The following is a 15,395-nucleotide window of genomic DNA, read 5'->3' on the forward strand; positions in this document are numbered from 1 at the left end:
TGAGCGACGGCCTGCTCTGGCTACCGCGTCTGCGCATGCGTCATTGCGGTGCGACTCGAGAGGAGAGTCCGGGAAAGGGGAGTTCAAGGAGATCCAGGGTAGAGCAGGCCGGCTTGGGCTCCGTGCGCTGCCGCCGCCATGCCAGGTGTGGTGGAGCTGCCCACCTTGGACGAACTCAAAGTGCAGGAGGTGAGGCCCCGCTCGCGGTGAGCAATAGACGGAACGGCGGCCCGAGCCCCGGCCCTGCACCTTCCGGGCCTGGCTCCTCTCCGCGCGTCCTGGAGCCCCTTAGGCCGGCCTCCTGCCCTTTCCCCCTGATCCCCTCCCCCGGCCCAGGATTCTCTGCCCTCTCACCCCATTCTCTTTTTATTCATCCCACATTCTCTTCCAAGTCACCCCGTTCTTCTCCCTGTAACCCCTGTTTTCTTCCTATTGACCCCTGCGTTCTCTTATTAGTCACTCACATTCTCTTCTCTGTCACCCCCGTTCTTCTCCCTGTCTGTCACCCCCACATTCCCTGCACAATTATCTCCCTCATTCTCTTCTAAGTAAGTAAATTAATGACTGTACTTTACCACGAAATTGTCCGTCATCATCCTCTCTACCTCCCCCACTGGGGCCTAACTTACCTCCACCCCTCACCGTTACTTTCTGATGCTCACCTCTTCCTGGGCCAGATTTGGGAGACCCTTAAATGGCTGCACCTGCCTATTACATGAGGGCAGCAGTGGCTTTTCCTGTAGGACAGGCTCTCCCACCTCAATTCACTCCCTAAACACCTGATTGTTGATCCCTTCTTTCCAGGTATTTTTCCTTCAACTCTCTACCAAACTTGAAACCTTCCCACCTCCCATTTTCCACCTAGAGTGTTCCTCAATTCTCTCAGACTTTACCTTTCCACCTCCTATAAGTGGAAAGCCTATGGTCCCTGGCATCCTTTCCCCTCCTTTAGATTCTCTTTAGTCTTTCTGGATGTAAGCATAAGCCCATATTTGTGGATCCTGAGGTATACTCCCTGTCGTTGTGAGGCACTGTCACCAGTCATTTTACTTTCTCTCTGTCCTGATGGTGTCAGTCTGATGTGTCTGTGTCCAGAACTTAATGAGGGGCCTATCCTTAGCATCAGGAGAGTCTTTTTAGCTTTGGGCAGTTGACTGAGACCTCAGACTCAATAGTTGTCACCTGAGTCCTATAGCTTGTAAACAGTAAGTAGCCAGTAGCAAAAGTTGGGCCCCAGGAACCTGCGCATTATGGTTCTATTTCTAGCTGCCATGGATGGCAGCCTGACCTTGTCTGCACTATGTTGGAGTGGAAGGAACCCCAGAATGGAAATTAGGAGAACTCTGTCAGTATTCCCTTGGCTAATTCAATAACTATTTGACTTTGTCAGAGCAAGAACAGAGTATATGTGTACTCTAGGAGAGATTTGAAAATTGCATACCTAATGTGTTGGTCAGTTTTGCTGAATTTTATTTCTTTGTCTAAATTTTTTTTTGTTAGATGGCATGGCTCATTAGATAAGTGGTAGGAGGGGAGAATATTTAAAAGTAAAGATGATGAAAAAACAAAAGATATCAATATCCTGATGAAAGTATGAGCCATCATTAGAATATATGCCTCTTGATTTGTCACTAAATAACTTTTTTAGGATTGTGGAAAGAAGTTTTCTGGCATGAATGTAAGGGGTTTTTTGTTTTGTTTTGGGGGGGGATTTTTTGGTTACATTTTATTTTTTAGGGATTTGGATGAAAACTAGAACTGTGATTTCATTAATAGAGGGAACTCTTAGGTGAGGAAACTCCCTCTGTCAATGCTGGTCTGCACTTTCTCTTCAATTTATAGCTTTAGAGAGTTGCACTGAGAGGTTAAGGACAAAAGGGTTATTAGGTGAAGCCTGAATTTGAGCCCTGGTCTTAAAAAGCACTGTAAAGCACTATGAGGACAGTAATCTCTCTTATTTAAACTTTGTGTTTCTCTTGACACCTAACCCAGTGTTAGGTGGATGAAAATGAATAAATTAATGAATGATCTACTTTTTAACCCAGTAGAACTTGGCAGTCAGACTGGCATTTGTCCGAGTCCTAACATTTACTAGCAATGGGGTTGTTATCTGTCCACATCAGAGGGTGGTTGTAAGGCAAGTGTTATCTAAAATCTTAGTATTGTATACATGTGAAGTGATATTGTTATTATGAGAAATTAATTGGTACATATGAATACTTAAAGAATATTTATAAATACTTAAAGACTTTTCAACCAACAGGAATCTATTTTGGAAAAAGATACTGAATAAATGTGTGAGGATAGTAAAGAGCTGTTAATGACTTTTAATTCAATAAATATTTGTTGAGTGCATGCTATATTCAAGGCCCTGAGATAAATGTTAGGAGTGGGGGTGGGGTGGGGTGGGGATTAAGTCCGACCTAAACCCTCCTCTCTTCTCCCTCTATGCTTGATCTCATAGCTCCCATGGATTTAATTACCATCTCTGTGCTGATGATTCTCAAATCTGCCTATCCTGCCCAGCCTCTCTGCTTATTTACAATCTCAAATCTCCAACTGGCTTTCAGACACCTCAGACTTGCTATCCAGTAAACATATTAAATTCAGCATGTCCAGAATGGACCTCATTATCTGCCACCTAAGTCTTCCCCTGCTACTGTAGTGGGTATCACCATCCTCCAGTCCCCTCAGGCTTGAAGCCTAGGAGTCATCACTATCTCTCACTGTTCCTTCCCACCCAATATCCAGTCTGTTGCCAAGGCCTGTCAATTTCACCTTTCCAATGTCTTTCATACATACCCCCTTCTCTCCTCTGTTACTGCCACCACTCTAGTGCAGCCCTCATCACCTTGAACCTTGATTATTGCAATAGCCTGCTATTGTTATCTGTCTCAAGTCTCTCCCCATTCCAATCCATACTCCATTCAGCCATGAAAGTAATTTTCCTTGAGCAAAGGTTTGATCATGTCCTCTACTCAGAAAACTTCATTGGCGTCCTATTGCCTCCGGAATCAAATGCAAAATGTGTTATTTGGCTTTCAAAGCCCTTTATAACCCAGATGCCTCCTACCTTTCCAGTCGTCTTATACCTTACTGCCTGATACATAACTATTCAATCCAGTGACACTGTCCTCCTTGCTGTTTTTGAATGATACTCCATCTCTTAGCTTTTTATTATTTCCCTATTTATTCTGTATATAGCTTGCTTTGTATGTATTTGTTTGCATGGTATCTTCTGAATTAGATTGTAAGCTCCTTGAAAGCAGGGATTGTCTTTTGCCTCTTTTTGTGTATCCCCGGTGTTTAGCACAGTACCTGACACATAGTAGGCACTTAATAAATGTTTATTGATTGATTGATTGATTGATTCTATTGCTTCAAATATAAATATCAGGATTTCCTTCCCTACCAAATATGCCTCATACAAAACTTGCATGTGGTAAATGATTCTGCTACAGTTAGCTTTTAACCTCCTCACCTAGCCTTTACAGGATAAAAGACATCAGTCAAGTTTGGAATCTACAGTTGTGTTTCTAATAACTTTTTTTTTCTTAATATGAATTTGAATTTGTTGATGATGCTGGTTGTCATCTTGCTTCAACTTCAGGTACTAGACCTTTTTCCTTTGGGACCATGGCATCTTTTGACCATTTGGGCAATCTGTATCTCTTCCCTTACCATCTGTTTTTCACAGCAAATCTATACATAGTTTTTATTGTAGTTGTCTGTAATTATTTCATTATAAGTCCCTATTTTTCCTTTCAAATAAGTCTTTTAGGGCTGTTGCCTATATTTGGAGGCAGCTTATATTCTGACCAGTATAGTCACTAAAATATATGGTAAAAACATCATCCATTTCCTCAAGGAGCTTATAATCTAGTAGCACAAGTATGATTTATGATTAAGGAACTTGTTTTCATTCACAAATATGTAATTCTTTTAAAACTTTTCCTGCAGGTGAATGTCAGTTCTTCTGTACTAAAAGCTGCAGCCCATCATTATGGCACACAGTGTGATAAAGTCAATAAAGAATTTATGCTTTGCCGCTGGGAAGAAAAGGACCCAAGGCGATGTTTAAGCGAAGGGAAACTTGTCAATCACTGTGCTATTGATTTCTTCAGGTAAAGATTCTCTGTGTAAAAATGCCCTGATACAAAAGACCAGTTGGTTAACCAAAATTAATTCACTAAAATGCATACTATGTGAAAAGCATTATGCTAGGTTCTGGGGATACAAAGACAAAATAGTCCCTGTATTCAGAAGGCTTATATTGTACTCTAGGGATATGCAAAGTAATTTGAGACAGGACCAGTTAGTAATGGGGGAATCAGGAAAGGTATCATAGCAAAACCTGAAGGAAGATCAGAGGATCATAGACTTAAGAGATATAAGTACTTTATATATGACTTTATAAGTCATCTAGACCTGAGGTGTCAGACACCAGCTGCAACACTCCCCTTGCAGCCTGAACCTGATTAAAACAGAAAGGGGTGGGGGGACCCCCGAGGTGACAAGTAGGGGGGGCAGTGGATAGAGCTCTGGCCTTGGAATCAGGAGGACCTGAGTTCAAATGTGGCCTCAGCTTGACACTTACTAGCTCTGTGACCTTGGGCAAGTCAACCCAGATTGCCTCACAGAAAAGCAAAAAAGAAAAAAGTAATTGGGAAATATTTAACAAAATAAGTAAAAATACAATAAAACGTAGATAATATTAATATGTGGTTTTCTAAGTTAGTATTCCTACAGGAATCTTTATATATGGTTTGGTGGCCTCTATTTCTATATGAGTTTGATACCACTGATCTATCCCAAACCCCTTATTTTGCATAGAATAAAACTGAGGTGGAGACATTAAATAACTTGCCCAAGAATACACTGCAGAGCTGGGATTTGAACCCAGGCCCTCTCACTCTAAGTCCAAGACTCTTCTGATAGACAGAAATGAAGAAGGTAATGCATTTCAGGCATTAGGAACAATTTGTACAAATTCATAGAATTGAGAGATAGAACCTCAAGTTTAAGAAGTAGCTGGTAAAGTTCAGCTGAAAGTTATTGTTTATAGAGGTTAATAATGTGAAATAAGACTTTAAAATTGTTGTCTTGCTGAATATTGGCAATAACACTCCGAAAAGGCAGCTGCAGAGACAAGTTTTAAAATAAGCGAAGAACTTCAGAGGTGAGACATAGCAATATATGTATTTTCCCATTGTACTGTCTGTGCCCCTTATAATAAGAGGAATTATTGTTTAATTAATAATATGCTATTACACTAACATTAATACATAAATAGTAGCTTATTATTCTACTGGGTTTAGCAGTTTCCAAGTTTTTTCATTGCTACAACTCCAGGAAGTATGTATTGCAAGTATTGTCTCTTATTGATGAGGAAACTGTGGCTTAGAGAGATGATTTGTTCATGGCTCAAATCTAGGCCTCTTGACACTTAATTCGATGGCTTTTTCCATTCTAACACATTCATGTGTGAAGCATGGATAATAAGACCTAAAGAATTGATTTAGGAAAAGCTCAAAATAAGACTTCAGAAATTGGAACTTCTAATTTTTTAAAAGGAGATTCTTAACACAGTAATTTCTTATGATTTAGGTATACCATGTTCCCATGGTAGAAGTTTCTTTCTCACTTTGTCCTGTGGTGACTGAAAGCTGCCTTGGAAGAAAGCCATTAATCCTGAGAATGTTAGGGGGAGAGTTAGGTTGTATAGACTCTAGTGTGACAGGGATGAGCTTGAAGTCATGAATAACTGACTGAAACTATCATAAATCATGGAGCTGTAGAATATTAGTGTTAGAAGGAACCTTAGAAACTACTGCAATCTTCTCATTTTACAAATGAAGAAACTGAGGCCCAATATTGACTTAACCACTCCCTTACAATAAATCAGTAGCAGGGCCAGGACTTGAAGCTTGGTGTCCTTTTTCTTAGCCCAGTACTCCTTCCACTATATTATAAATTTCTGGATTAAAAGCCACACTACAGTTCCTTTTTTTTGGGGGGGGGGCACCCTGAATTGACCTCTGTCATCATCATCTTGCCGTATAGAGGCATGCTTTCTATTAAACTTGTTTTGTAAAAAGGTCATTAATACATTGTAACTGAATTTGGTTTGGTTGCATATTTGTTATAAGGAATTTTTTTTGCCTTTCCTTTTCATTGTGAGGAGGGGAGGTAGGAGGAAGAAAGGGCAAGTTTTGTTAGTTGAAATAAGTTTAAAATAAAATTAAAAAATAGAATATAACCAAATTCTACATTATATACCTTCATTTAACTGATTACTCAAGAAAGAAACCTGATAGCCACAATCTAAGGGAACCCTTGAACCCTAATTTGAGCGACCCTCCCGAGGACCTCTGGTCTGCTTACCGTTTCAGTTGGAAGTTGTTCTTAAGAAATAAATTCCCTTCTTCCCCCTGCAGTTTTACCTCATATCATGTTCAACAATTCAATTAAAAATTTGGTAACTAAATAGTGCAGAGCACCATACTCAGTATCGGGGTAGAAAGTCTAGGGTAGGTTCCGAGCATAGAGAATCGTTCAGTTTGGGAGCATGTAAGGGAATACCATAAGAAGGTGGAATGGTGCCATACTTCCTAGTTACGTGGTAGCTTTTTGTTCAGGTCCGGTCCATTCCATCTCTGAAGTATTATGATTATATACCAAGCCCTCCAAAGTCAATTTTATCTATCAATTAAATTTCTAATTTCACTCACCAGGCAATATAGGAAGTCACACAAAAGATTTTCTGAGCAGAAGAGAGACTTGACTACATCTCTACTTAAGAATGATTATTTTTTGTAGCATTAAAAAGTGGATTGGAGAGAGGGAGAGTGAAGGCAGGAAGACTTATTAGGAGCTCTGGTTGTTAGGAAAGGCAATAAGATATCATGCAGAGAGTGCTGGCCTTAGAGGTAGGAATGGCCTCCTGCCTCTGACACTTGGTAGCTTTGTGACCAAAGGCAACTCACTTGACATTTCTAGGCCTCAGTTTCCTCATTTATATAAAATAGGGATGATAATACCAGTGGTTCTTGCCTTATAGGTTCAAATAAAATTCTGTATGTGAAACACTTTACAAACTTTAAGAATCTATGCAAATTAAATGGCAGTTATTGCAGTAGTCCTTGTGAGTATAATGAAATCTTTTACTAAGGGTGATGGTAGTGGGAATCAAGAGGAAATGATTGTGAGATGTGTTGATCACTTGCTAACTGATTAGACATGAAAGACAATTGAAAAGGAAGAGTTGAAGATAATCCTAGGTTTTAAACAGGAGAGAATGACAAGTTTCTACCCATTTCCATCCATCCTCCATTCAGCTGTCACATTGATCTTCCTAAAGAATAGATCTCACCATGTCACTCCCCTATTCAGTAAACTCTAGTGGCTCCTTATTACCCCTAGGATCAAATATGAAATTTTCTTTTTGGTCTTCAAAGCCCTTTATAACCTGTCCGCTCTTGGCAACACTTACCTCCTTGCTGTTTCTGGAACAAGGTAATCCATGTTCTGACACTGACTGGCTGTCATGCCTGGTATTGTCTTCTTTCCCATTTCTGCCTTCAGGCTTCCCTGGCTTCCTTCAGATCCTAGCTAAAATCACAACTTCTACAGGAAGTATTTCCTAATCCCCTTTAATGCTAGTGTCTTCCCATTATTGAGTATCTTCAGTTTATCCTATATAAAGCTTGTGTATGCATATGTAATGTATAGAGATGTATCTACATATGTACATATATGTAGCTATATCTAGATATCAGTGTTTTGTTTGTACTTAGTTGTTTTCTTGTTGTTTCTCCCATTAGACTGAGCTTCTTGAGAGCAATCTTTTGCCTTTCTTTGTGTTCCTAGCACTTAGCATAGTAGCCTGGTTCATAGTAGCCAGCAGCCTTGCACGTAGTAGGTACTTAACAAATGCAAGCTGACTGAATGAGAGTAGGTGAATGATGGTGCTGAAGAGTTAGTGAACTCGGAAGGAGCAGATTTTGTACATATTGAGTTTGATAGTCAATGGGACATGCAAGTCTGAGACCTGGACTTTTCTAGGACCAGCTAATAATCAATACTGTCTCATTTACTGCAGTTAACACCTTCTGTATCTAGCATTGTTAGGAACAGTGTGATGTTTTCAGGGGAGGAGGAATTTAGAGACTTTTTCAGTGGCTTTAAACTTTAAGCACCAAAACGGTTTTCCCTTTTTGGGATGGAAGTCTTTCTAAAATAAAGCACACATTTTCTCATAAACAGAGAATACTTGATATAACATAACCTTCTCTTGATGATCCAGAGCTTTCACTATGTATATTAGTTGATGTAGTGTTCTGTAAAACACTGTGCTTAGTGGTCTTGCAATGTACTTTGTGCTTTTGACTTCTTGTGTCTGCTTCTTGTAGTATTCCTGCCTTCTCTCTCATAGTCATTGTCATTTCTTGCTACTCTCCATTTGCCTGCTGCTGGTGTAGTTCTCCAAACTCCCTCTTTACCACTGCTTAATTTGCTTCTAATCTGCTCTGGTTTTAGGAATCAAATTAACTTAATTTATTTGAATTGGATGTTTCAAGTGTAAATAGGCTTCTCATGAGGGAGAGAGAGTTAGGGCCTTACTTAACTCTATGGTATCTGTTTTGACTTCTCTGTGGTCTTTTAGGCCAATTTTTTGGTTCTCAGGTATCTTTCCAATAATAGACCTTACTGCATAATCAAGGTTTTTACAAAAATATCATTGACATAATAGGAAGAGTGCTAGATTTGGAATAAGAAGGTCTATGTTTTAATCTTTTCACATCTCTGATTCTTTGTTTCCTCATTTTTAAAAACCGAATGATGTTTGTATTACTTTTTAAGTTCATTCTGAACACTAATTGGGATAATGTAAGTAAAGTGCTTTGGAAACAATATTTTATACATATACACACTTAAAGATCAGCATCATCATTACTATTTTTGTTGTTGTTATTACCTACCACTTTTATCCCACTGATTTATGTAATAAACGTTAATTCAGTGCCTGCTGTGCTAGGGATAAAGAAACAAAAATGAAACCATTTCTGCCCTCACGGAACTCGCTTGCTGTTAGGGAGGATAATGTTCACAGATGAGTAAATAGAGTCAGTTCTGGGGAGTAGTGGGGAGGGCAAGTAGCAACTGGGAAGATCAAGATAGACCTCTTGAAGGATTCAGATCTATGTAAAGGCTCCATCTCCAGATGGAGACAGAATATTGTGTAGGTCAGTTTGGCTAGAGCAGAGAAGGTGTGAAGGAGGTTTAACGTGCAGTAAGCCTGGAAAGATAGGCTGAAGCCAGATTGTGAAGAACTTAAGTGCCAAAGAAAGAAGTTTTTCTTTTTCTTTTTTTTTTAAGACAGTTTGAAACCATTTGAGTTTCTTGAGCAGAAGAGGATATAGTTAGACCTCTGCTTTTAGAACATCAAATTTGTCAGTTGTGTGGGGGATAGATTGAAGAGATTTTTTTTTTTATCCTAGAATGTACTTTACCATCATAAGTCATAGAATTTAGAATTGGAAGGGCCCTTAGATGTCACATAGGTTCTTTCCGCCACTCAGTTTATAGATGAGGAAATTGATATCTATAGAAATTAAGTTATATACTCACAGATTACACAGTTACATGGTTAGCAGAGATACACAGATAACAGAGTCTAACTTTGAATCCAAGTTTCCTGATTTTAAATCCAGTTATCTTTCTGTTTCACTATGTTGCCTCTATGCTTTTTCACACACTCATCACTTTTCTCCCCATTTTGTTTCCTCATAAGCTAACTTCTTAGTTCCTGCCTTTCAGGAGTATAAAGACACACTGTGCTGAGCCCTTTACTGAGTATTGGACCTGTCTTGATTATTCTGAACTTCAAGAGTTTCGCCAATGTCGAAAAGAACAGGCAAAATTTGACAACTGTGTTCTGGACAAACTGGGCTGGGTGCGCCCTGACTTGGGAGAACTGTCAAAGGTAAAAGACTTGTAGCTTACCTTGCTCTTGAACCAATAGTTGAGTAATAGCAAGAGGAGCATCTTGGACAGAAGTAGGGGAGTATGCTCATTGAGGTTATTAGCCTTTAGTTGTCACTATAAATACAATGGGCTTCCTGAAATCCAAGTTTGCAAAACAGAAAAATGAGATTGGATGATTACTCACATTTAAGAAGAATTTTGTTTTATAGAAGGATCCCTTTTAGAGTGCTTGTTTTCAGATCAGTTTGTGGGGGTGGGGTAGGGGAAAAAGAGAGAGGGGCTGCAGTTTAAAGGGAAGAAAAGAAAAATGAAGCATTAGTAAGATTATGATATAAATCAGTAGGGAAAATAATAGCTTGGTGTATGGAAAATCAGAAGGCTTGGAGATTTTGCTACTAGCAAATCACTCTCTCTGAGACTCAGTTTCCCATTCTTTAAAATGAGGGAGTTAAGAGTAAATGAATCCTAAGATTCTGTGCTCCATTACTGTCCATTCTAAGATCCCTTCTAGCTCCATCACTGTGTTTTTAGAATAACTTCCAGCTCTAATATTCTCTACTGTAAGTATATTTTCCTGTTAGGCATTTCAGGACCTAAGTGGCCATCTAGCTTTCCCAATACTGGAAAAAGAATCCCCTCTGAAACATACCCCAAAACAGCTTATCCAGCCGTTGTATGCAGACCTCAGAACTTACTATCTCCTGGTTCAGCCGGTTCCTCTGAGAATTGGAAAGTTTTTCTTCATATGAAGCTTAAATTTGCATCTTTGTAGCTACACATATTGTCCTCTGGGGCTAAGTGAAACAAATCTAAGCCCCTGTCACATGACAGCACTTTTAATTCCTTGAAGGCAGCTATCATAACAACCCTTGCATCCCTTCCCCGGATCTTTTCTCTAGATCAGAGATGGGGAACTTGCAGCCTCAAGGCCACATGTGGCCCTCTAAGTCCCCAAGTGTAGCCCTTTGACTGAATCCAAACTTCACAGAACAAATCCCTTTAACAAAAATATTTGTTTTATAAAACTTGAACTCAGCCAAAAGGTCGTACTCAAGGACCTAGAAGGCCACATGTGGCCTCGAGGCTACAGGTTCCCCACCCTTGCTCTAGATCCTTCATTATATCCTCATATGGTATAAACCTCAAATGAATTCAAAGCCTGATTGGTGTCTTCTTGATCTTCTTCAGTTTATCGTGTCCTTCCTAAAATCTGGTAGCCAAAACTGAACATAATGTTCCAGTTGTGGTCTAATCAAGGCAGAGGACAGGGAGACTCTTGCCTCCTTATCCCTGGACACGGTTTCTATTAATAGATTGCAGTAACTATCCCATCATTTGGCTCGTCGATCTTATAGGCCACCAAAACTCCTCAGATTTTTTTTTCAGACAAACTGTTATTTAGTCATATTTTCCCCCATCTTATACTTGTGAAAGTTAATGGGGCTTTGTTTTTTTTTTAGTCTCTTCTGGGTTCAAAGATTCTACATTTGTGTGTAAGATTCTCCATTTATCTCCATTTAGCTTACATGTTTCCATCCTTTCCACAATAATAGCATGAAAGTTTCTTAGCAAATTCTTTGCTGAAATGCAGGTAAAATATTATCTGTTGCATTCCCTGATCTAGTAGCTCTGTCAAAAAAAAAAAAAAGAAAGAAAGACATTGTATTAATTTGGTATGATCTCTTAATGAAGCCTTGCTGACTCTTTGTAATCACTCTCTTTTCTAGGTGTTTACTAAACATTCCTTTAATAGTACTTTATAGAATTTTGTTAGTAATGAAAGTCAAGCTCACTGGCCCAATGTTAGCACTCATTCTCTTCTCTTTTCTGAGAATTGGGACAACATTTGTACTTCTCTAGTCCTGTGATCTTTTCCCTGATTTCCACAGTCTTAAAGATCATTGATAGTTCAATGATCACATCTGCAGTTCTTTCAGAATGTGTTTCATGTAGGCTAGGTAACCTGAGTTCTTCAAGGGCAGCTAGAGTCTCTCTTACTGTGTCCTTATTTATCTGGGGATTCAACTCCTTATTAGTCATATTTGTTCTGTCTTCTAGTCCTAAAATCATTCATTCAAGAAACATTTATTAAGTACCTACAATTATGTAAATATTGTGCTAGATGCCGTTTGACTCTTCTTGTGAGAGAAAGCAGAATCAAATGAAAACTGAGTGGTTCTCTCTGTCATCTGTTTTAATCACAAAAATAGCTAATTTTTATATAGGACTTAAGGTTCGAAGAGCTCTTTCTAGGTGTTATCTCATTTGATCCTTGAAGCAGCCTTGTGATCTAGAAGATATTATTATCCCATTTTACAAAAACAGAAACTGAGAATAAGATAAGCTAAGTGATTTGCCCATGGTCACAGCTAGCATGTGTCTGAGGCAGAATTTGAACTTATCTTCCTGATTCTAAGGGCTGTACTCTATTCACTGCTCCACCTAACTGCACTTTATCCACTACCCTACCATCATCTTATCTGTCCTGAGCAGTAGCCCTGTCATTTTGTTTTTTATTCTTTTCTTTCTATCAAGTTAGCTTTAAAAAGCTCCTTTTTTTTGTTTGTTTGTTTTTGAAATTTAGCTCCTGACTCTGTTCTTATAGGACCATGAGATACTTTTGCATTCTTCCTCTGTCATCTTCCCTTGCTTCCCTCTTCTGTATGTATTGTGTTTTGTTTTTTTTAAACTTAGTTGAGTTCTCTGTATATCCATATCAAGCAACTCCTCTTTTTCTTTCTCATTGAAATTTTCTCTTTGGGTCTCTAGAATTTCATTTTTGAAAGTTTCCTATTCCTTCTGGCCTCATTTCCCTTTTACAATTTTAGTACATGGGATCATACTTATGAACTTTTAAAGATCTGCTCTCCCTAAAATGTAGGGTGCATGTCATACTATTCCTGCCTTCTCCTTATCTATCAAAATCTTTAAGTTTCTATAATTATATGAAACTATGATTAATACCAAATTTTCTAAGAGCATATCTGTTGTATAAGAGAAGGTACACCAACCTCCTTTTATGAGGTATGATCCCAAAGTCATTTTTACTTGACTTTAGAACACTGGGAGGATTCTTTTTTTTTTTTTGCAGTGTTGGTATTTTTCGGTTGCTTCTTAGTTTTTGAGTATATGATCTTTGCACTTGGTGGGAATGCTGCCTGTGGACAAGTCACCTGACCTCATCTAAAAAATTAGGGGTTTGGACTGAATTTCCTCTAAGGTCTTGTATAGTTCTAAAGCTACAATCTTAAGATTCGGTGTACTTTGGAAAGGTTTTCCAGCCATCTTTGATTTTGTGGCCAGTTAGATATGTTACCTCCTATGCATAAAACTATCCTGATAAAACAGCTCTTAATTCAGGGCTTCATTATAGTTTACAGAATGTTTTCCTCCCCAAACCTTTCCTGGGTATGTTAGAGTGTTGTTATCCCCCTTTTACAGAGGGGCAAACTGAGTATCAGAGAAAGGAAGTTACCTGGCTGAGGGGCCCACAGGTAGGTAGTAGGGTGGTAGAGCTCCACCCCACTCCTTTAGACTTCATTTGCAGATCTCCTGCCAACATACTTGTATGTTCACACGGGTTTAAACTAGGAATGGGACTGGAGAGTAAGGATGGAGAAGAATCGGTAGTTTTCCCCAGAGAAAGCATGTTGTGGTAGGAAAGGCACTGGTTTGGAGTCAGAATACCCGGGTTCTTTTGAATATTGACTATGTATTTACGGACAAATCATTTTATCTCTTTAAACCTTAGTTTTCTTGTCTATGTGATAAGAAGGTTGGCCTAGATATTCTTTGAGGTATCTGCCACTTCTGATATTCTGTGCAAAGTTCAGGGTCAGGAGAGACTCTTGTTCAAATCTGTCTCTCACACTTACTGCTTGTGTGACCATGGGCAAGTCAATCTCCATTCCCTTTTCTGTGCTAACTATTGCATTGCCTGCTTCAGGGGATTATTGTGAAGAAACTACTTGGTAACTTTTAAAGCCCTATAAAAATGGAAGCACCTGCTACTATACAACTTTCTCCTAAAACTGTCATTTGCTTCTCTTCTTCCCCTTTCCAGATTACAAAAGTGAGCACAGCCCGATCTCTACCAGAGAATCCCTATCATTCTAGACCAAAACCAGAGCCAAATCCTGCTTATGAGGGAAATTTGAAGCCTACAAAACATGGCAGCCGATTCTACTTCTTTAGCTGGTAGAAGAGCGAGCTCATACTCAAAGACAGCCTCAAGCAACAAGTACAGAATTAAGACTCTTGTCCAGCTTCTCTGCAGGACCAGTGGGTCCTTTCCAGGAAAATAAAAAAAGAAAACCTCATTTACGTGGCTTGGCACTTATTTTATACTGTTTCCTGATTCTTAGGGTGAACTAGCTGTTTAGTAGAGACTTAAAGGAAATCACTTCACTTTATTATATTTCATTTCGCCTTCTGACCTTTTAAGTTGATTTCCCTTTCTTGTTTTTAGGTTTCTGGAGTACTGCTGTTTGTGTTTTTCTTTCAGATAGTGGAGGCCGCTGTCATGGACTGAAAAGGTCACTGGGCTATGACTCAAGAGACCCGAGTTTGAGTCCCATTGCTTCCTTGTCTTTGGGGATGTCTCTTCCGCTCTCTGATGTGTGGAGAGATGAGATGACTTGCCAAATGGTACATGGTAGCGAGTACCACTACCAGGATTTGAACCTAGTTCCTTTAATGTAGAAATCCAGTACTTTTCTCACTATACTATGTGTGCATTCATCTGGTTGCCAAGTGTCACAACTCCACTTGAAGCTGACCCCTATTATGAGTACAGGAATACCTCACCTAAAGTTATTAATGGATTATGGGGGAAACATGATTTTAAGTGAAAAAAATATTAGAGCTTATAAAAACATAGACAGGGAGCTGACCATTTGCCATTTTGGTGTGGTTGTGTGACTGTTGTGTGCCTTGGCAATAATGAGTTTGTAGAGTTACTTCAGGTGAGTCTGGTCTTTTATTTTGCCTGGAATTCATCCAAATGATGAATTCACATTTTTTATACTTTCACAACATACTACAGGAATATTGAACTCAAACTGCCAGTTGGCTCCAATTTGTGCTTGAAGCGTTCTGGGAGAAGACCTGATACTTCCTTGTGATACAGACATAACTCTGGGTTCTCAAAGGTTCTGACAGGCCCTGTGAGCTGGAGAAGCTCCAAATACAGAGCAGGCAATAAAATGTACCTACAGAGAGGCTTATCACTAGAGCGTTAGCCACTAGGTCAATGACTTTCTTGGTGTAGGCAGCTTATGAAGAACCCCTCCTAAGCTGAGGGAGAATTGTTATGTTCATAGGTTATGACAGGACCCACACTGACCAAAATTATGGGTGAATTAAAGTATTTCTTTTCATCAGATATGGTGGTTGGGGAAGGGGTTGGT

The 15,395-nt window shown here is 39.2% G+C and overlaps 1 protein-coding gene across 1 annotated transcript; it reads left to right on the forward strand.

Annotated features, from left to right (window-relative positions):
- The first annotated feature begins 20 nt into the window (after positions 1 to 20).
- On the forward strand, positions 21 to 14,306 carry NDUFA8 (NADH:ubiquinone oxidoreductase subunit A8). Its single transcript, XM_020967584.2, has 4 exons — positions 21 to 189; positions 3,961 to 4,124; positions 9,820 to 9,985; positions 14,051 to 14,306. Exons 1-4 carry the CDS (start codon positions 139 to 141, stop codon positions 14,186 to 14,188), a joined length of 519 nt encoding a protein of 172 aa, XP_020823243.1. The 5' UTR covers positions 21 to 138; the 3' UTR covers positions 14,189 to 14,306.
- The last annotated feature ends 1,089 nt before the right edge of the window (positions 14,307 to 15,395 follow it).

The sequence above is a fragment of the Phascolarctos cinereus genome, unplaced genomic scaffold (genome assembly GCF_003287225.1).
Source record: "Phascolarctos cinereus isolate Bilbo 61053 unplaced genomic scaffold, phaCin_HiC Scaffold_2;HRSCAF=192, whole genome shotgun sequence".
In the NCBI taxonomy this organism is placed as follows: domain Eukaryota; kingdom Metazoa; phylum Chordata; class Mammalia; order Diprotodontia; family Phascolarctidae; genus Phascolarctos; species Phascolarctos cinereus.